The sequence below is a fragment of the Oncorhynchus mykiss genome, chromosome 2 (assembly GCF_057628025.1).
Source record: "Oncorhynchus mykiss isolate SJ-2025 chromosome 2, ASM5762802v1, whole genome shotgun sequence".
Lineage (NCBI taxonomy): Eukaryota > Metazoa > Chordata > Actinopteri > Salmoniformes > Salmonidae > Oncorhynchus > Oncorhynchus mykiss.
In genome coordinates, this window is record NC_143023.1 from 29,495,795 (window position 1) to 29,516,645 (window position 20,851).

Consider the following 20,851-nt stretch of genomic DNA (forward strand, 5'->3'; position numbering starts at 1 on the left):
ATGTATGTATATATATATATATATATATATATATATATATATATATACACACACACACACTGAGTATAACAAACATTAGGAACACCTTCCTAATATTAAGTTGCAACTTGCACCCCCCTCTTTAACCCTCAGAACAGCCTCAATTCGTCAGGGCTTGAACTCTACAAGGTATGCTGGCCCATGTTGACTCCAATGCTTCCCACAGTTGTGTCATGTTGGCTGGATGTCCTTTGGGTGGTGGACCATTCTTGATACACACAGGAACTGTTGAGCGTGAAAACTCCAGCAGTGTTGCAGTTGACACAACGGCACGCCTGGCACCTACCAACATTCCCTGTTCGAAGGCACTTCAATCTTTTGTCTTGCCCGTTCACCCTCTGAATGGCACACATACCCAATACATGTCTCGAGGATTAAAAATCATTCTTTAACCTCTCCTCCCCTTCATCTACACTGATTGAAGTGAATTTAACAAGTGACATCAATAAGGGATCACAGCTTTTACCTAGATTCACCTAGTCAGTCTACGTCAAGGAAAGAGCTTGTGTTCTTAATGTTTTGTACGCTCTGTATATTAACTTTTTTTTGTTATTTTCTTCAGCGCTTTTCATATTAAATTAATTATTATTATTATGTTTCATCCATATCATTCTTGACATTGTCAATTCCCCCCTATGTCAGTCAAATAGCAACACAGCGATGCACACAGTTGGGGTGTAAGGTAGTTGTTAAATTGAGTTTTTATTACATCTTACACAGTGTTTCTGGTGCCCAGCATGGTGGGGCATGGCATTGTTTACAGTGCAAAAAAAGGTCCATGTAGCACATCAGAGACTGGCACCATCGTTGTACACAGGGCAGGTCAGGGGTCATGGGGGTTAGGCTACACAACTCTGAGATATGTGCTTGTCCATTCAGTAGTATCTCCATACAAGGCTAGCCTTCAGCAACTAACATGCACTGCAAAACGATATATAGCTTAAAATTGTCTCACATCACGGAACTGTTCTTCCGCTATTTTCTTTATCTTTAATTTCCATGCACCACATTACAGAAACATTTTAGTAACGTATTGCTTAGGCTACTGGAGGGATATAATTATAATAAGTTATTGTTACTAGTAGTTTGACTACTTGGTGTAGAGATATTAATTAACAGTACAGTAAACATTGTTGTCACTGGTCAGTAGGGGACACACCCTCTCTTTCAGCCAATGAGAGGTTGGAGTATGTAGTATAGAGAAGACAAAGTCCAGGGACTTTCAATGGTGGTATCAATCTCATTGTTACAAAAATCTGTACATTTACAAAGAGTATAGAAACAAAAGGTTTGAAAAGTATGTGACACCCTATGTCTCTGATAATGTGCCCTAGCTACACACACACTGTCACTGGCAAATTGACAGATTTCTTGAAAGAAAAGCAAAAACTGAAACAAAAATACACCCTACGTTCTTGGAGTTTCAAGCTACAGTATCTTTAAACACTTCATGAGTGAGGGGAAGGGAGGCGGGTTGGAAGGGGATGGAGGGGGTGTGGTTAGGTGGAAAGAGGAGTGGTTTATAAGGGGGCAGGGGCTGAAATGTCCTCAGCACAGAGCACCAGTGCTAGCTCTGTCCTGTACAGCTTGCCCCCGTCTGATAGCGCCATAATGGCGGTCTTATATGTGGGGATTTTGTTGACTTCCAGCACCTGTCGGAGACAAGAAACAGATGCAGACATCCAACTTGTCATTTTCATCCCTTGACTTTTACAGATTTGACATTGACCCTACTTTTTCATTTCAAAATCCCCTGCGGCTATGAGATGGTCGCTGGGCCAAAGCTTAGCTCATAAAGATGACACAAAATATTTGCACAAGAACAGAGGAGTAGGCTCTACACGCAGGTCACATATGGCATTGATATATTGACATCCAGAAAACTATTTTTAAAGTCAGCTGTCAAGAGTGCGAGAGAGAGAGTGAAAGAGAGAGAGAGTGACAGACAGACAGAGAGACAGACAGACCGAGAGAGAGAGACAGAGAGAGAGAGAGACAGACAGACCGAGAGAGAGAGAGAGACAGAGACAGAGAGACAGACCACAAAATTAGGTGGAAACTGAGCTGCACTTCCTAACCTCCTGCCCAATGTATGACCATATTAGAGAGACAGAATTCGAAAACAAACCCAATTTTGATAAACTCCCATATCTACTGGGTGAAATTCCAGTGTGCCATCACAACAGCAAGATTTGTGACCTGTTGCCACAAGAAAAGGGCAACCAGTGATGAACAAACACCATTGTAAATACAACCCATATTTATGCTTATTTATTTTCCCTTGTGTACTTTAACCATTTGTACATTGTTACAACACTGTATATATACACATAATATGACATTTGTAATGTCTTTATTGTTTTGAAACTTCTGTATGTGTAATGTTTACTGTTAATTTTTATTGTTTATTTCACTTTTGTATATTATCTACTTCACTTGCTTTGGCAATGTTAACACGTTTCCCATGCCAATAAAGCCCCTTGAATTGAATTGACAGAGAGAGAGATAGAGAGAGACAGAGACAGAGAGATTGGATATCTGTCCAGTTCTAAGCATGCTCTCATGAGTTTGTTTGAAGAGGTATTGTGAATGTCCTCAGGCCAATCATATCACCACAGGTAACAGATGAGGCCCTCTGTGATATTTGAAGTCTCAATGAAAAACTAAAATATTTCTTTGGACTGTTCAGACCTAGATTCAATCAGATCCAGCGTTAACCATTGAAAGCTGACACCCGCATAGCTGGTGTTTCAGCGGTGTGGGTTTATTACTAATTCAACTTGGCGCATCCAAACACAATGTCCGCGATAATATAACGCCGGGAGCCGCTAAATGATTTGACAGCTCCAACGCAGTTACACCTCAGACATCGCCTACATAAAAACAATGAGACTGGTATGCAGTTCTTGATTATCGCGGGTTAAGGCTGGAACTGATTGAATCTTGCCCTTAGTCTCCGCTCTTCTCCATCAATTAAACAGAATGGAAACCCACCTTCTTGTTCTTCTCACACAAATCTTTGAGGAGGGCATCCAGCTCATTCTCATCCATATAGCCGTTCTCATCCTGACAGACAGAGAGAAGGACAGAGAGAGAGAGAGGGAGAAGAAACACAATGTCACACCATTTAGCCCGCCTTTGGGTTTGGTTTGGTATGCAGTGTCAACATGATACCACGCTGCATCTCACAAGACAGATCTCAGTAAACAAACAAAACAATAAGCCTAATGAACAGATGTGTATATTTGAACAGCCTGTTCATGGGCCCTTCTGATATTTGCTCATATTTTCTATTCATGAATTTGAACGGTTTGTTTTTGGTCATCTTTGTACTGGCTCGTGTTCCCTGAAAGCAATATTATAATATGATAACCACATCGCTGATACCTTTACAAGGATATCCCTATCCACTTTAGGGGAGTTCTCTGTGTGTCCAACTCCATTCAGAGCAAAATAAATACTGTACCATAGAGTCTAGCAATCAATCCTCTGTGTTGGCAACAAGAGCGCCATCATCAGGAACCATGTGGGACAGTAGGTGCCAACATGGCACTTCTAACAATCTAAATCTTTAGACCAGGTTCTATGGTCGAAGACTAAAACAAATGGAAAAGCATGATCAGCCAGCTACTCAGATTAATTGTCCTGTAATGCTCTACAGGCAGACTAAAGAAGGTGTTGTCATTTGCTGCCCCAATTACTTGTCTGTCACATATCAGCAAGGCCCAGAACGCCTCCCTCCCTGCCTCCTTGTCTGTCTGCCTATCTGCCCGCCTCCCTGTCTGTTTGCCTGTCAGCCTGCCTGCCTGCCTGCCTGTCTGCCTGCCTGCCTGTCTGCCTGCCTGCAACCCTGCCTGCCCGCCTGTGCAACATGAACCTGCCAGTCAATATGGATTACAGGCGCTGCCACGGGAGAGAAGGTATGGGCCGACCTGCTCCAGAGACAGTCATACATTATAGGGGGAGAGAGGGAGAGAGAGAGGGTGGGGTAAATGGGGATGGGGGAAGAGAGAGAGCGAGAGAGAGGAAGAGTGATGGTGTCAGGGGGGACCATGCACTGTATCCATTGTGCATACAAATAAGGGCAATAGGAAGAGAAATTGGTAGATAGACAGAGAGAGAGAGAGAGAGAGCAAGAGCAAGAAAGAGAAGGAGAGATAGATAAAGAGGATAAGAGAGAAAGATTGCGGGAGTGCATCCCAGGAGAGCAGCAATTTCCTAGACTAGCACTTTCTGAAGCACTTTCTGTCCTTGTTCATACTGTGTCTTGAGAGGCATTGAAACATTCAAAAAGCCGTAACAGAGAGTGATTCTTATTTTTTGGAAAATGGTGTATAATGACAATGTATTATTGGAACGTACCTGATCGTATAACTCAAAGATCTTGTTGAACTCTCTTCTCACCATCTTCACATTCTGTAACAGAAAGACAGGAGGGAGAGGGAGAGGAGACAATTGAGTCAAGGTCAATCTGATTTTCCGATTCCATCTCGGATTTACTCTGGGAATAACCACTAACCTGAAACTTGAGTAGAAAGTTCTCCTCGTCCGGTAGCAGCCTGTTAAAAAAAAACACACATTGTTCAGGTCATATACAACACGATGTGTAGACAGATATATCATTCATATCACACAGGACAAAACTCCATAAGCAGACCTTGCCATTTCTGCCAAACACAACTTCCCATCGTGGTTTGAGTCAAATATTTTGAGCTGGAAGAGAAAAATAAATAAACAAATATAAGCTCTACAAAACAGAAAATGAAGGACTATACTGTACGGAGCTATTTGTTGTAGCCATTTAGCTACACTGTTCTTAAAGTTGTTGCGGAGGCTAGCTGCATAAGTATAAACTATATTCTTACTGTGGTATGTGTATACTCATCTAACTTCTTTTCGTCATATGGTTTCTTAGCCTTCTGAAGCAGATCTTTCAAAAAGTTCTGGAAATGAAGCAAAAGCAGAAAGATCAGTTTGACAACAACGCCTGCTATAGCAGACACATTTGAAATGCAATGCTGTCCGGGATGTACAGTCAAGTCCAGAAATATTGGCACCCTTGAGAAAGATGAGCAAACAAAGACTGTATAAAATAAATAATACAAATACTGAGCTACAGTGTCTTTATAAAGTATTCATACCCCTTGACTCATTCCACATTGTGTTGTGTTACAGCCTGAATTCAAAACGGATTCAATTGAGAAAAATGTTCTCACCCTTCTAAACACAATACCCCATAATGACAAAGTGAAAACGTGGTTTTAGAAAGTTTAACAAATGTATTAAAAAATGAAATACACAAATACTTAATTTACACAAGTATTCACAACCCTTTTCTATGACTCTCTAAAATGAGCTCAGGTGCATCCAATTTCCTTTGATCGTCCTTGAGATGTCACTACAACTTGATTGGAGTCTACCTGTGGCCAATTCAATTGTTTGGACATGATTTAGAAACAACCACCCCTGTCTATATAAGGTCCTACAGTTGACAGTGCATGTCAGAGCAGAAGCTATACCATGAAGTCCAAGGAACTGTCTGTAGAGTGCTGAGTTATACTTGTGATGAGGCATATTTCTGGGGAAGGGTATAAAACAATTTCTAAAGTGTCCAAAGTTTCGGAGGGATTAGGGGGAAATCCCCTAATCCAGATGTGCAAAGCTGATGCAGACATACCCAAGACAACTCAAAGCTGTCATCACCGCCAAAGGTGCTTCTACAAAGTATTGACTCAGGGGTGTGAATATATATGTAAATTAGATATTTCTGTATTTCATTTTCAATAAATTTGCAAAAATGTCTAAACTTATTATAACTTTGTCATTATGCGGTGTTGTGTATGTAGATGGGTGAGGGAAAGAAATCTATGTAATCAATTTTGAATTCAGGCTGTAACGCAACAAAATGTGGAAAACTCAAGGGGTATGAATACTTTCTGAAGGCACTGTATATTGTATGCTCAACAAAAAATGAAAAATGAAATTATTTTATTCTAATTCAGTTGCTTTTTTTCCACAAGAAGATAGAGGTCAAAATTATTGGCACCTCTGTTTTCAATACCTCACCTTGCGAGGATAATGGCACTGAGCCTTTTTCAAAAATGTTTTACGGATTGAAGAACACGTTGGAAAGCATCTTAGACCCTTTCTTCATACAGATCCATGATATCCTTCATCTGTGCTTATGGACCTCTTCAATTCAAACCACAGGTTTTGAATGTGGTTCAAGTCTGGAAACTGAGATGGCCATTGCAAAATGTAGATTTTTTTTGTGGTCAACCAACCATTTCTTTGTGGATTTTGATGTGTGGTTGGGGTTATTGTCTTGCTGGAAGATCCAAGTTTCAGCCTCCTGGCAGACACAACCAAGTTTTTGGCTAAAATGTCCTGGTACTGGGTAAAGTTCATGGTGATATTGACCTTAACAAGGGCCCCAGGACCAGAGGAAGCAAAACAGCCCTATAACAAAAAAACATTAAGCGCTATGATGAAACTGGCTTTCATGAGGACAACCACAGGAAAGGAAGACCCAGCGTAACCTCTGCTGCAGAGGATTAGTTCATTAAGAGTTACCAGCCTCAGAAATGGGCAATTAACTGCACCTCAGATTGCAGCCCAAATTAATGCTTCACAGAGTTCAAGTAACAGACACATCTCAACATCAACTGTTCAGAGGAGACTGAGTGAATCAGTCCTTCATGATCGAATTGCTGCAAAGAAACCACTACTAAAGGACACCAATAAGAAAAGAGACTTGCTTGGGCCAACAAACACGAGCAATGAACATTAGACCGGTGGAAATCTGTCCTTTGATCTGATGAGTCCAAATTTGAGATTTTTGGTTCCAACCGCCATGTCTTTGTGAGACGCGGAGTAGGTGAACGGATGATCTCTGCATGTGTGGTTCCCACCGTGAAGCATGGAGGAGGAGGAGGTTAACCAGCATGGCTACCACAGCCATCCCATCTGGTTTGAGCTTAGTGGGACTATCATTTGTTTTTCAAAAGGACAATGACCCAAAACACACCCCCAGGCTGTGTAAGGGCTACTTGACCAAGGAGAGTGATGGAGTGCCGCATCAGATGACCTGGCCTCCAGAATCACCTGACCTCAACCCAATTGAGATGGTTTGGGATGAGTTGGACTGCAGAGTGACAGAAAAGCAGCCAACAAGTGCTCAGCATATGTGGGAACTCAAGACTGTTGGAAAAGCATTCCAGGTGACTACCTCATGAAGCTGGTTGCGAGAATGCCAATAGAGGCCTCCCGGGTGGCGCAGTGGTTAAGGGCGCTGTACTGCAGCGCCAGATGTGCCATCAGAGTCCCTGGGTTCGCGCCCAGGCTCTGTCGTAACCCGCCGTGAACGGGAGGTCTGTGGGGTGACGCACAATTGGCCTAGCGTCGTCCAGGTTAGGGAGGGCTTGGTCGGTAGAGATGTCCTTGTCTCATCGCGCACCAGCGACTCCTGTGGCGGGCCGGGCGCAGTGCGCGCTAACCAAGGTTGCCAGGTGCACGGTGTAGCCTCCGACACATTGGTGCGGCTGGCTTCCGGGTTGGAGGCGCACTGTGTTAAGAAGCAGTGCGGCTGGTTGGGTTGTGTATCGGAGGACGCATGACATTCAACCCTTCGTCTCTCCCGAGCCCGTACGGGAGTTGTAGCAATGAGACAAGATAGTAGCTACTACAACAATTGGATACCACGAAATTGGGGTAAAAATTCAACAACAAAAAAAAGAAAAAAAAAGAGAATGCCAATAGTGTGGCTACTTTGAAGAATCTCAAATATAAAATATATTTGGATTTGTTTAACACTTTTTACTATGTGTTATTTCATAGTTTTGATGTCTTCACTATTATTCTACAATGTAGAAAATAGTAAAAATAAAGAAAAACCCTTGAATGGTTAGGTGTGTCCAAACTTTTGACTGGTACTGTATGTGAGTCAAACTTTGGTATTGGGGTTATTAATAAAGACAAAACTCCCCCGAGATTCGTACAAAATGCTCAATTACCAAAATGATTTACAATAAAAAAGGGATTTCAAGTTACAGTCCAGATGAGCCTTGACCTCCTTGTGAGCCTATATCCCCTTAATGAAATAGAGAGGACAATGAGACAGTTCATCAAGATACAAATTGGGAGGCAAGTTACAGTCCAGCATTGCTCACCTTCAGCTCATCTGCTTCAATGTAGCCACTATGGTCTGCATCATAACACCGCCAAGCCTGGAATGAGACAATGAGTGAAATAGGGGTTTGTATCATCAATTAGGAGAGAATAGTTAAATTGGTTAAAAACTATATTTATGTCATGAGCCACTTGAAAACATTTAAAATAGATAATATTGGTTAATAGAAAAATACCTGCATAAATTCCGCACAAGACTTCAACTGTTGCCGGAAAAATAACAAGAAGTTCTCCTCTGTGGGCAATATTTGGACTAGCTGTGACACAAAGAAAATAAGAAAATATATAAGAGATAACACTGTATTGTCCTGAAACATGCTTACATTGGTTCAACATCCCATTTATTTTTAACAGTTGATCAGTGGCAAAGAATGGCACCATGTGACAGTTTATTTAAACGTCTAGTTTTGATTTACGTTTGGTTGAGAATTCAACGTGAAAACAACAAAACATTTCACTATGTCATTGGATTTAGGTTAAAGTTGGGTGAAAAAAAGACTAAATTCCCTTATGTTGATTACTTGTTTCAAATCCAATCAGTTTTACACATTGATTCAATGTCATCATTGTGACGTACTGCGGACAAGCCACCAGGGGGAGTCTTGTCGAGGCCTTGTGACAGACAGAGGGGCTGATTGCTCACCAGCCATATGGGGCCCATAAAGCTTCCAGGAGGCCAGCACATGGGAGGGTTGCTACCGGACAGGGCAAGTCTCAGAACGTGGTCAGACCAGGGTTGACATTTACGCAGTATCAGCTTGGCCGAGTTGATAGCTCAGTTTGTTCAGGCACAACAAGCGCAACAGGGCATTCAGGAACGAATGCTGGAAGAACAGCGTCTACAGAATGTCCACCTGCTGAAGGACATCAGGAAGCTGCGAGGACAAACGCAGACCGAATCGCACCCAATCAGTTTTTAATTAAGCTAACAGAGGATGACGACTTACCTCTGCACGTTTGAACGGACAGCACTCCGGGAAGGTTGGCCCAAGGCGAATTTGGCGAGTCTGCTGGCCCCTTTCCTGTCCGGAGATGCCCAAAAGGCGTATTATGAACTCAACACCAAACAGGTGGCTAACTACAACTGTCTCAAGAGGGCGGTACTCAGCCACTACGGGTACAGCCTGGCCCGTCGGGCCCAACTGGTCCACGACTGGAGGTTTGTGGCCGAAGCTTCCCCCCGAGCCCAGATGAGCGACCTACTGTGCATCACCAGAGCATGGCTCCTAACCGACATAGCCACCCTCCATGTAATCGACAAAGTTGTCATGAATCGCTTCTTACGGGTGCTACCTCACATGAAGAGGGCGGCAAACCTACGCGCCCAGACCTTGGAGAACATCTTGTGAGCTGTGGAGACACACCAGAATACAGAGGGCCTGCTGAAAGGGATGGAGGTCAAGTCCGGGAGCTGTCGGGGGGAAAGAAGGATGACCCCACCACCGTACTCCTCAATCCGACAGTCAGCCAGGCTAAAGGACTGCAGACCCGCGGAGAGACAGCCAGGTGAGAATTGACCCGCTGCCAAAAACCCCAGGAGGATGAAGAATGAAGGAGATGTTTTGAGTGTGGCGCCCGGGAACACCTCACATGCAATTGCCCTTGTCAAGAGGAGTCGATGCCATCAGCGGGCCCTGGAGATGAGTCGGACCATGCAGTAAACTACCTCATCTCATGTTGGGCCCACAGTGAACTACCCATGGTGCCAGTGAAAGTCAATGGTCACGACACACACACTCTGTTCGATTCTGGGAGTGTGGTAACGCTGTGTCAGTCTCCTGTGTCCACGGCGACATTTAACCGGGCAGGCAGTATTAGACCAGGCAGGCCACCATCGTGACGCCACAAGGAAGCTGTCAGATGGGTGCTGTACCTGAGTTACCAGTGCCCCTCCTCGTGGGACTAGATTGTTCACTGTTCTCGGCAATGTGGAGGCACGAGCTGAGAAAAAGAGAATGAGCTGGCGACTGACGAGAGCGGGGACGGACTGTCACCTGCACGGCCCGGAAGCAAGCAGTTGCCAACCCCGTGTCTACGGACCCGGAGTTGGGGGTTCGAGGGGGTGCTAGAACCAACCTCGCCTGGTGAACAACCTGAGGAGGAGCCCATGCTTCCCCTCTTCAACTTCCAGTGGGAGGATCCGAACTTGAAAGCCTCCGCGGCCCGAGTGATAGCGGTGGATAGCCAGCTTGTTCTGGGGATGAGTGACTGGCGATACCCCCATTTCCAAATAAAAAATAACCTGTTGTATCAGGTGTCCCCATGAACAGGGGGTACTTCGAGAGGTGCTGTTGGAACCGTTCTTCAGCTGGCCATCACCCATTTGTTGGGGGTGCATCTGGGACTTGAGAAGACCCGGAAACGCCTGGTTCCACTGGCCCATGATGGGGTAGGCCGTGGAAGGCTATTGCCGCAACTGCCCTGAGTGTCAAATCGCAGCAACAAAAGCACACTTCTGGAACCCGCTGGTTCCACTACCGATCATTGGAGTGCCGTTTGAATGCATTGCCATGGATATAGTGGGCCCCCTGGTAAAAATGGCCCGAGGACACCGGTACATCCTGGTAATAGCAGATTATGCCACCGTTGTCCCGAGGCCATTCCGCTACGGGAGGTGTGGAAGCCTAGCCGACCCCCTTACGCAGCGTGGTGGAACACGTAGAGACGATGAGGGAGCAGATTGACAGGCATATGGCCAGTGGTAAGGGAACATATGGCGAAGGCCCAGTGCGCCCAAGCCAAGGTTTACAATCGGGGTACCCAGCCCCGAGATTTCCATGTGGGTGAGAAGGTGCTAGTTTTAATCCCCAACGCAGAAAGTAAGTTCTTGGCAACAAGGCACGGTATGAGGTGACGGAGAAGCTGGGACCCGTAAATTACAGTGTACGGCAGCCAGGGAGATGGCAACACGAACAGATTTACCACGTGAACCTATTGAAGAGGTGACACGTGAGGACAGCCTTGGCTGTATTGTGGTCGAAACTCAGGACGTCGACGGGACTAGTGGTGGTCTCGAGCAATGAGGACCTCGGGCCGGCCCAGAAGCAAGCACTCCGGGAGCTCATCGATCGGAACACAGACGTGTTTTCCGAGGGTGGACAAGCTCATTGACCATTTGGGAAAGGTCCAGTACTGACCAAGGAATATTGGCAGGTACCCTTGGCAGCCTCCTCCTGGGAAAATACGGCATTCTCGACTCCGGACAGCTTATACCAATACCGGGAGCCTCCTGTTCGGTCTCCATGAAGCCCAGCCCACGTTCCAGCGCCTGATGGACCAAGTCCTCCGACCCCACCAACAGTACGCAGTGGCCTGTTTGGATGACATCATCATCCACAGCCAAGGTTGGGAAGAGCAGCTGACGCGTCTCCAAGCGGTACTGGATGTGCTCATTCAAGCCGGATTGACAGCAAATCACAATAAATACAAGCTGGGGATCGATAAGGTGGAGTACCTGGGGTATTTGATCGGACATGTGAACGTCAAGCCCCAGAAGAAGAAGGTCCAGCCGGTTTGTGACTGGCCCATGCCCCAAGGCACAGGTCAAGTCCTTCCTGGGGCTGGCAGGATACTATAACTGGTTAATCCCCAACTTTGTGGCTATGGCCCTTACCAATCTGACCACCGCCCGCCTCCCAAAAACAGTGAAGTGGTCGGATGAGGCCGAAGCGGCGTTCAGGTGCCTGAAGGAAGTCCTGTGCTCCCATCCGATTCTCGTGAAGAGGGATTTCCAGGTACCGATGCTGGTGCAGACGGATGCCTGCGACACAGGACTAGGGGACATCCTGTCCCAGGTACACGGTGGGGAGGAATACCCCATCATGTACATAACCCGGAATTTGATACCCCGAGAAAATAAGGTTTTGAATGCTAGAAAGAGTGTCTAGCGGTGAAGTGGGCGCTAGACACTCTTAAGTATTACCTGTTGGGCACCCACTTCACCCTGATCACGGACTATGATCCCCTGGTCTGGATGGCCAGGGGAAAGGACACAAATGATTGAGTCACCAGTTGATTATTGTGTGGCGTACTGCGGACAACCCACCAGGGGGAGACTCGTTGAGGTCTGGTGACAGTCGGAGTCTACATCACACGGCGGTGGCTCCCTCTGCTGGACGTGCCAGGTATCAACGGGTCCTCCGGCCAGGACTAATTGGGGCTGATTGAGGCTGGTGAGCAATCAGACCCTGATTGAGGATGGTGAGTAATCAAGGGGCTGATTGCTCACCAGCAGTACGGGGCCCATGAAGCTTCCAGGAGGGCAGCACATGGGAGGGTTGGAGGTAGTGAGAGGTCGCTACCGGACAGACGTCCTCACGGTCTGCTAGAACCGAGGGGCTCGGTGTTCTACCCCAGAGGAGACAGCATTCCCCGGAGCCCAGAAGACGGTAATCTGGAAGAGGTCTCCTGAAGGAGACCGGTTTCTTTACTTTTTCTTTGTTTTAAATAAACACCCTTGAAACTGAGGTATCACACTTGTGTCTGTCTGATCTGTGTGAACGTCTTGATCAAACCCCCTGGTCTGCCACATCATTTTTTTTTTTTTTAAATAACGTGAAACAATATTGATTCTAGCTCCAGCCAGCTGGCTGCTTAGAAATGCATTGTAAATCGGGTTTGAGACCCAGCCTAAACTTTCAGACTACTCCCGCTAGACTATCCATCAGACAGCTGCAATATAACCATTCCGGGGGCATTAAAACACCCCATGGCAAAAATGTGTTTTCATACAGGACTCCTGTTCTTCCATCATGCTCCTGGAGAATCTAAACGGCAATCTCATATTCCAAACACAATAGATGTTATTTCCACTTTCAAATGATGTCTTACCTCTATTTTTGTGTAATCATTGTGTGTGCGTTGGTGCATTTGTGTACAGCTGAAAGACCCTGTCAGGACCCTGTCAGCTAAAGCTTCAGAGTATCCATCTATAGCAGAGATGTGAATCCCCTTGACCCCGCATGGCTAAAGTGACTGTCTTTTAAAATTATATTTGAACACCTTTCATAGAGGGAGAAGCCCCATCTAAACCTGTCAGTGTTTCAAGATCCAGTGTCCCTGAAAGTCCCAAATTCTAGGTGGGTCTTAACCTACTGTGTGTGTGTATACTGCATCATGAGTTTATGTAGACTCTCACCTCAACAATTCCAATTTTGGCATCTGTATTTTTCTCATATTCCTGTACAAAAGCCTTCATTTGGTCTGTAAGCTCCTATGAGAGAGAAAATTAGTGTCAATTAATTGCAGTAGCTTTTTCCTTGAAGAATTACACACAAATCAACATATAAACATATTAGTTAACAACGAAACTAAATAGGTATTCGCACATCCTTATAACAAGTAATTATGTTTTATGCAGGGAAGATTTGTTGTTTGAAATACAAGCACTGATAACATGAGAGGGCTCAGTAAATCTGCTCAATTATCTGGAAAGGCTATTTAGTAGGCACCTGGTGCCGTGAAAGACCTTGTATACCTTGTGTCCTCACAAACACCATTTAACATGCTAAGTAGACGGCCATGTTATCCAATCTGAATTAGATTAGGAGCGAGTGTTGTAATCTTCACCCATCAGAGCACAATTCTAATAGAGTTTTTGCACTGGTCAGTCCATGTCACTGCACGCATACAGATGGCCACGCGATGCATTGATTATGCATGTACGGAGGGGCCCAACCAGCTCTCACGTCAGAATTAGACGTTGATCCATGTTTCTCAAATGGCAAATTTCGAGGTTGTTCCAAATGTAAAGTGTAAATAAAGTGTTTAAGGTTAAGTTTAGGCATTAACTCAATTTTTATGGTTAGGGTTAAGTTCAGGCATTTATTCAAAATTCTTAAGGTTAGGCAGTAACTCTGAATGGTTAGGTTTTGGGATATGTTTAAAACAAAATATAAAAAACAACATTCTATCGCTAGATTAGAACTTGCAACCTTTCGAATCAGATGCTTACGCCCATCTGCCATTCCCGTTCACAACGCCCTAGCAAAACCGAAACCTACTTGAAGGTAACAGCTCTCACTGTTGCCCCTAGAGACTGGTTCCACGTCATCTCCCGACGTCCTCAGACATTGATGGACGTCGAATACTGACTTGTATCACAGTTGACCTGGCTGCACAGCCAGCCAGCTACTGATGTAATGCCTGGTGTGAAGGGACAGAGCTCTCCACTGACACGTTCAGTGTAATTGAATCGAGTTGACAAGGCACTGATACTGTCAGGTACTTTCATAGAAGCATACGAAGTGCCACAAGAGAATGCTAAAATAAGTTATAATAGAAGATGCTTAAAGGTCCAATGCAGCCATTTTATCTCAATAGCAAATGATTTATGGATAACAATTAAGTAGCTTACTGTGATTGTTTTCCATCAAAATGGTCAAAAAGAAACAAAAACAGCTTCTTAGCAATTTTCACAGTATTATTCCAACCTCATAGTGTGAGAATATATATAAAACATAGGAAAATCTCGTTTTGGACTACACACTGGGCCTTTAAAGGCAGCCATTTGAGATTGTCTATGTTGGGACTGGGAAGTGTTACATGTGACAATGTGATACTGTAGATATTGTATGATGTGTAACACTTAAAGGGCACCACTTATCTGCTACATGGCCTTGCGGTAAGCCTGTTGAAGTGGGCTTTATTGCATGCGTAGTTAATTGCGTTCTTGTGTTGCATATTTGTGTAAGGCTTAGGCTTTCTGCTGCAAATTGAGCATTGCTGTAAAAGATGGACATGGCCTTTACTATGATCACTCACTCCCATTGTGTCGATGGTAAAAGTAAATGAGTTAGATAGATGTAAAAAGATAGATGTAAAAAAAAAACAACAAGATTAAATTTGATATCCAAGGATAAAATATCAATATATATCTTACACCTCGACCACACCTATACCATCATTGCGCAAAATGGTACACAGCATCATCTGGATATGTGTCCAACAAAAGTTTAACATTCACCTTCTACTACCATTTCTGTCAAGTCGTCTACGCATACAGTTTGACGCATACGTTCTATAAATCCAACGTATGCGCCACACAGAACGCACTGCAACTGCCTCTGCAACGCAATGCTGCAAGGCACACGCAGCGTTCCATTGGAAATGAATGTACTTCTGCTGTACCAAAATGCAATGACGCTATCGGTGTGATTGAGGCGTTAGTACTATATATTTTTATGAGAACATCAGAAGTACCTTAGTACTGACTAATGTCTGTTTTATAGAGCCTTTCTATAATAGGAATATAAACAGAGTGATTTTTAGATTTGCATTTAATCTCCAATACACAATCAATAAAAGCAATCCATTGCTTCAAGAACAATGTGAACCATATCCTGAGATGCTATAAACAAATATCGGTAAATCCCAGTACCACACCAGCGCTGACCAAATATGTTCCAAATATACAACCATTATCATTTCATAATTTTCCTTTCAGAGAAACTGGCACAAGAGGTTAACTCTAGAGAAGAAGACCACCTTGCATATTCACTGGAGAGAAAAGTGTACACGTAGAAAGTAGGCAATATTCTAACATTGGCCTTGTCTTTCGGGGTAAAATGATTATGTTGTATGAAAGGAAGATGTACTACGAGTGAACTCTTCTTCTAGTCTATGCGTATGTCCATTGAGTAGACGGCCATCTTTGGAAGCCATCTTTATTGCTGTATGACATCAAAATCATGTTGACTATCCAACGTCAAGTGACTCTGCAAATGTTAAAGTGTATGTTTGATTGAATTCCATGGAATTTCAAAGTAAGAGGACCCTGAGCCAATCAACACACTGCATGCGCTGTGCAGTCAAAACCAATCATTGATCTCTGTATTGATCTCTATGATGATGATGCCAATGCAAAATGTTGAAACCATCTTTGGCATCTCTCTGCACAAGGTGGTGTCAGATATGCTAATAACTACAATTCTACTTCAAAATGCACTTCAATGGTGTTTTCTCACTGGCCATTGATTGGGCAGTTGTAAATGGGCACTTCATTTGATGGTAAATGCTGCGATTTTCCTTAATCAACTCCCCAACATGCTCTCTCCCCATAGAGTAAATCAAAATATGTTTTCAGTGTCTGGCAAACGTTGAACCATTACTCCTGTTTAAAGATCTGTGAAAGAGTGCCAAATGGCTTGCTCTATAGACGCTTGGCTAATTGCTTATACACAGAATGGGAAATAAGTGTTTAACCTTTCCCAAATGCAAAGTAGGAAAGTGCACTGCAGTGCTGTTTGTCACTAAACAATGGGTGACTCAATCCAATTCAGACCCCAAAACGCTGAGTTGAGACTCAAATAAAAATACCAATGTCAAATAACAAGGTCAGAATGGAAAACAGAATTTTCCAAAACTGCTTGTTCCGCATCGGGGCTTACAGTTGAGCGAGATGGAAATGTGGGAAATACATCCATCAACCTATCAATCTGACGCAACAGGAATATGGGGTTGTTCCATGTCTTTCAGGCATGGAAAGACATGGAATATTGGTAGACCAGACATGTACTTGACACCTCATAACTAGTCATAATGTATCAATGACATTTGACCCTTCGCTAAGCCCCGCCCCAGAATTCTGGGCAACTAATCATAGCACTCCAATGGATAGCAACTGTCTCGAGTACTACACCTCAAGGAAGCTCATGTTTGAAACACATAAAAGCCAGTGAGGGCTGTGAGAAAACCTGAGTTCTTTAAACAAAATACATGTTTTAAATGGCTAGACAATGGAATAGTGCACCAGTGGCACTTCTGATTCCAGAGCCTGTTTATGGAGTATTTTTAGAATTCAAATTATACTTCTGTTACATTGTTTGGTAGTTCATCTGGTTAGCTATTTCTCAGGCTCATTGACCATCAAACGTTGCTAATGCTAGCTAGCTTGCCACTAAATATAACTTGTTTTCTCGAAATGTATGTTAGCTAGCTAAGTTAGCCATGTTATTAATACAACTCCAATCTGCTGTCGACATCAGGATATGATTTGAGAGCACTAGTTAGCTCCAAAAGAGGTTAGTACGCTTTGACTGCATGCTGACAGTGAATTCAGAGCCATAGATTATTTGGCTAGCCAGACTATAAATATAATTTTACCAGGTTCCAGTGAAGCAATTGTAATGACAATCCACTACAACATACCAGAGAATTTCTTGATTAGCAAGGGGTAGTCAGTGTATAATTTCATTGCGTATGAAAAACACAGTTTGAGATCATTGTGAGGGGATTTCGCCAGTGGTTAGAAGGGGGATTTGTGCTTCCAAGGAAAATGTTGTCCGTGGTTACAACAGTAACCAAGGGGGGTGGGGCTTAGCGAAGGGTCAATTAAGAACAACCAGTTTCACAATATCATGACAGTACTTTAAAATGGAAGCTCAGTCAAGCGTTACATGAAATGCACCACACACACACACACACACACACACACACAAAATGTTTTAACTTGAACGCTTTCAACTGTGGCACCACCAGTAGCCTAATCAACCACCCATTGGTTTCACAATGTCAATATGTCTGGCCTACTGTATGACCTATCTGATTAAGGTAATTGGAATGAGAGTCACACCAAACGCACTTAAATACTAGATACAGTTCAGTTTGAGAAGACAATTAGATGTCAGGCCCACTGCCAATACATTCATGTTTTAGAGTTTAAAACATTTAAAATAATTCAGTTTACTTACAAGTCCTGCCTGTTTTCGAGCTTGCTGAAGTTCTTTTATAAAACTCTGCAACTCCTTCCCTTCAATATATCCATTACCTGCAAGAAGTAAGCACCAAATCAATCAAAGACATGCGTAAAGTAGCCTACATTAAGTTTAAGAACATTACGCACAGGATCAAATCCATCATTTGCCGTTTCATGGCAGCTGTATGACTGAACTTCCATTTTAGTGCCTAAACCTATAATAACCATAACCATATAACCATATTATTATAATATTTTCCAGTCATTTAGAGTTTTGTAAATATTGAAAATGTCGCTATAAAATGGTGGTAATGGTTCTAAATCAAATATTTGTCAATCTAATTTGTCAGTGGATAAAGTTGAGAGGACAAATATCAGTCTTGACAGCTAAATCGACTTTTTCATTCAATATACTATAGGCTACTACATATTTTCGAAAACCCGCTAAAAAGCGCAAATGTCCATGAGGGTCTTTGGTGCAAAACTTCCCAAAAATCGTTTTACTTCAGTGCCTTCTCCATGAATAATCCACAATCTTAAAGAATAAATTACCATCGTTATCATAATGGTGAAAAATATCCAGGAACTGTGATGCAGAGATCTCTACTCCTTGCAGGTAAGCGTTTGCCATGTCGCGGGTTAGGTTTGGGGACCGGAGCGCGTACCAGATAGCTGCACTGGCGGAGGATATGCTATGAATGAGACGCTTTGATTAGTCGGTGCCCCGTATTTAAAGGGAGCACTATCACGCTAATCTTTCACTGTCGCCCCCCCTTCCCCGACGTTGGGAAACTAGCCAAACGCGCAAGTCACCTCCTCTCCTCCCGCCGCAGGAATAGCGCGAGCTCAGCAGCACGTTGACGCGCGCCAGGGGACACGGAGATGTGAGATCCATTTAAATGAGCACCCGCTTTTCGTGCTTTTCATTTCCCCCTCCAGATATGCGCTCTATCACACAAAAGTTCCCCCCCCCCCTTCTTTATTCTGGCATTATAAGGGCCATCCAAGGGCTCTTTATGAAATAAAACCCATAAATGGATTATGGAGTAGCAAAAGACTTATGCAAAGTTACATAATCTTCAAAAAAGAAAGAAAGGACAGAAAATATATTTTGAAATGCGAATTGCTGGCTGGACCCTCCATGATAGTTGGGCTGACTCAACTCCTTATCTAACTATGGAGATTTAGGATTCTGTTTCTTACTTTTACATTTAATTTACATTTTCTCTTACACCATTGGCTGTTGTATTGGGTGGTGCCACTCATTAGAGAAGACTGGTGACTGCTGCCTCATAATGTGTGTTTACAGGGAAATGGGACACCCATAGTCCACACAATCAATAACAATTCAGTGCACGAGGTGGCTTTGGGAGATGGGGAAATGGAATAGAATAAAGTGAAGATATTACCTTCAATAACCGATATTGTGAGTGACAAGTGAAAAATTGAACTTCGATATGGATGGCAGTGGCCAATGAATGCCATGGAGAGTCAATGTACCCCTGCATATAAATGCAGCACAGGTCTATGACTTGTATGGCTTCAAACAACATTGTATCACAAAGTTACTTCTATATGAAGGTATTATGAAGAGGGTTATGTCTCCATTTCGGGTTGTTGTACACTATAGTACAGTGCCTTCAGAAAGTATTCATATCCTTTGACTTATTCCACTTTTTGTTACTGCCTGAATTCAAAATGTAACATTTTTCTCACCCCTCTACACAAAATACCCCATAATGACAAAGTGAAAACATGTTTTTTTTTAATTGTTGCAATTTATATTGAAAATGAAATACAGAAATATCTCATTTACGTAAGTATTCACATCCCTGAGTCAATACTTTGCAGAAGTCCCTTTGGAAGCGATTACAACTGTGAGTCTTTCTGGGCATGACTCTTAGAGCTTTCCACACCTGGATTTAGCCCATTATTCTTTTCAAAATTCTTCAAGCTCTGTCAAATTGGTTGTTGATCATTGCTAGACAACCATTTTCACATCTTGCTATAGATTTTCAAGTAGATTTAAGTCAAAACTATAACTCGGCCACTCAGGAACATTCACTGTCTTCTTGGTAAGCATCTCCCGTGTGGATTTGGCCTTGTGTTTAATGGTATTGTCTTGCTGAAAGGTGAATTCATCTCCCAGTGTCTGGTGGAAAGCAGACTGAACCAGGTTTTCCTCTAGGATTTTGCCTGTATTTACATCCATTCGATGCATTTGTTATCCTGAAAACTCCCCAGTCGTTAACGATTAAAAGCATACCCATAACACGATGCAGCTACCACTATGCTTGAAAATATGGAGAGTGGTACTCAGTAATGTGTTGTATTGGATTTGCCCCAAACATAACACTTTGTATTCAGGACAAAAAGTGAATTTCTTTGCCACATTTTCTGCAGTATTACTTTAGTGCCTTGTTGCAAATAGGATACATGTGTTGGAATATTTTTTATTCTATACAGTCTTCCTTCTTTTCCCTCTGTCAGTTAGGTTAGTATTGTGGAGTAACTACAGTGTTTTAGTTTTTTTCCATCCTCAGTGTTTTCTTAGCACAGCCATTAAACTGTAACTGTTTTAAAATCCCCATTGGCCTCATGGTGAAATCCCTGAGCGGTTTAGTCCTCTCCGGCAACTGAGTTAGGAAGTACGCCTGTATATTTGTAGTGACTGGGTATGTTGATACACCATCCCAAGTCTAATGAATAACTTCACCATGCTGAAATTCAATGTCTGTTCTTTAAAAATATATATATATTAGATAAAAATGTATTGTCACATATACAAATTTAGCAGATGTTATTACAGGTGTAGCAAAATGCTTGTGTTCAATCAATAGGTGCCTGTCTTTGCGAGGCATTGGAAAATCTCACAGGTCTTTGTGGTTGAATCTGTGTTTGAAATTCACTGCTTGACTGAGGAACCTTACA

General features: G+C 43.2%; 1 protein-coding gene across 1 annotated transcript; it reads right to left on the minus strand.

Annotated features, from left to right (window-relative positions):
* Window positions 1-717: 717 nt before the first annotated feature.
* Window positions 718-18,821, minus strand: calb1 (calbindin 1). Its single transcript, XM_021558325.3, has 11 exons — window positions 18,473-18,821; window positions 17,916-17,992; window positions 13,364-13,438; window positions 8,403-8,483; window positions 8,208-8,264; window positions 4,905-4,982; window positions 4,697-4,752; window positions 4,559-4,598; window positions 4,402-4,455; window positions 3,034-3,105; window positions 718-1,691 (listed from the first exon to the last, which is right to left on the minus strand). The coding sequence occupies exons 1-11, from the start codon at window positions 18,549-18,551 to the stop codon at window positions 1,560-1,562; spliced, it is 801 nt and encodes a 266-aa protein (XP_021414000.3). The 5' UTR covers window positions 18,552-18,821; the 3' UTR covers window positions 718-1,559.
* Window positions 18,822-20,851: the final 2,030 nt, after the last annotated feature.

What these genes read in the sequence shown, in the direction of transcription:
- calb1 (XM_021558325.3), bottom strand. Translation starts at nt 18,551, where the DNA reads ATGGCAAACGCTTACCTGCAAGGAGTAGAGATCTCTGCATCACAGTTC. An exon ending in CCAAAATTGGAATTGTTGAG is followed by an intron (nt 8,484 to 13,363) that starts GTGAGAGTCTAC and finishes TTTGTGTCACAG; the next exon opens with CTAGTCCAAATATTGCCCAC. An exon ending in TCTTTGAGTTATACGATCAG is followed by an intron (nt 3,106 to 4,401) that starts GTACGTTCCAAT and finishes TCTGTCTGTCAG; the next exon opens with GATGAGAACGGCTATATGGA.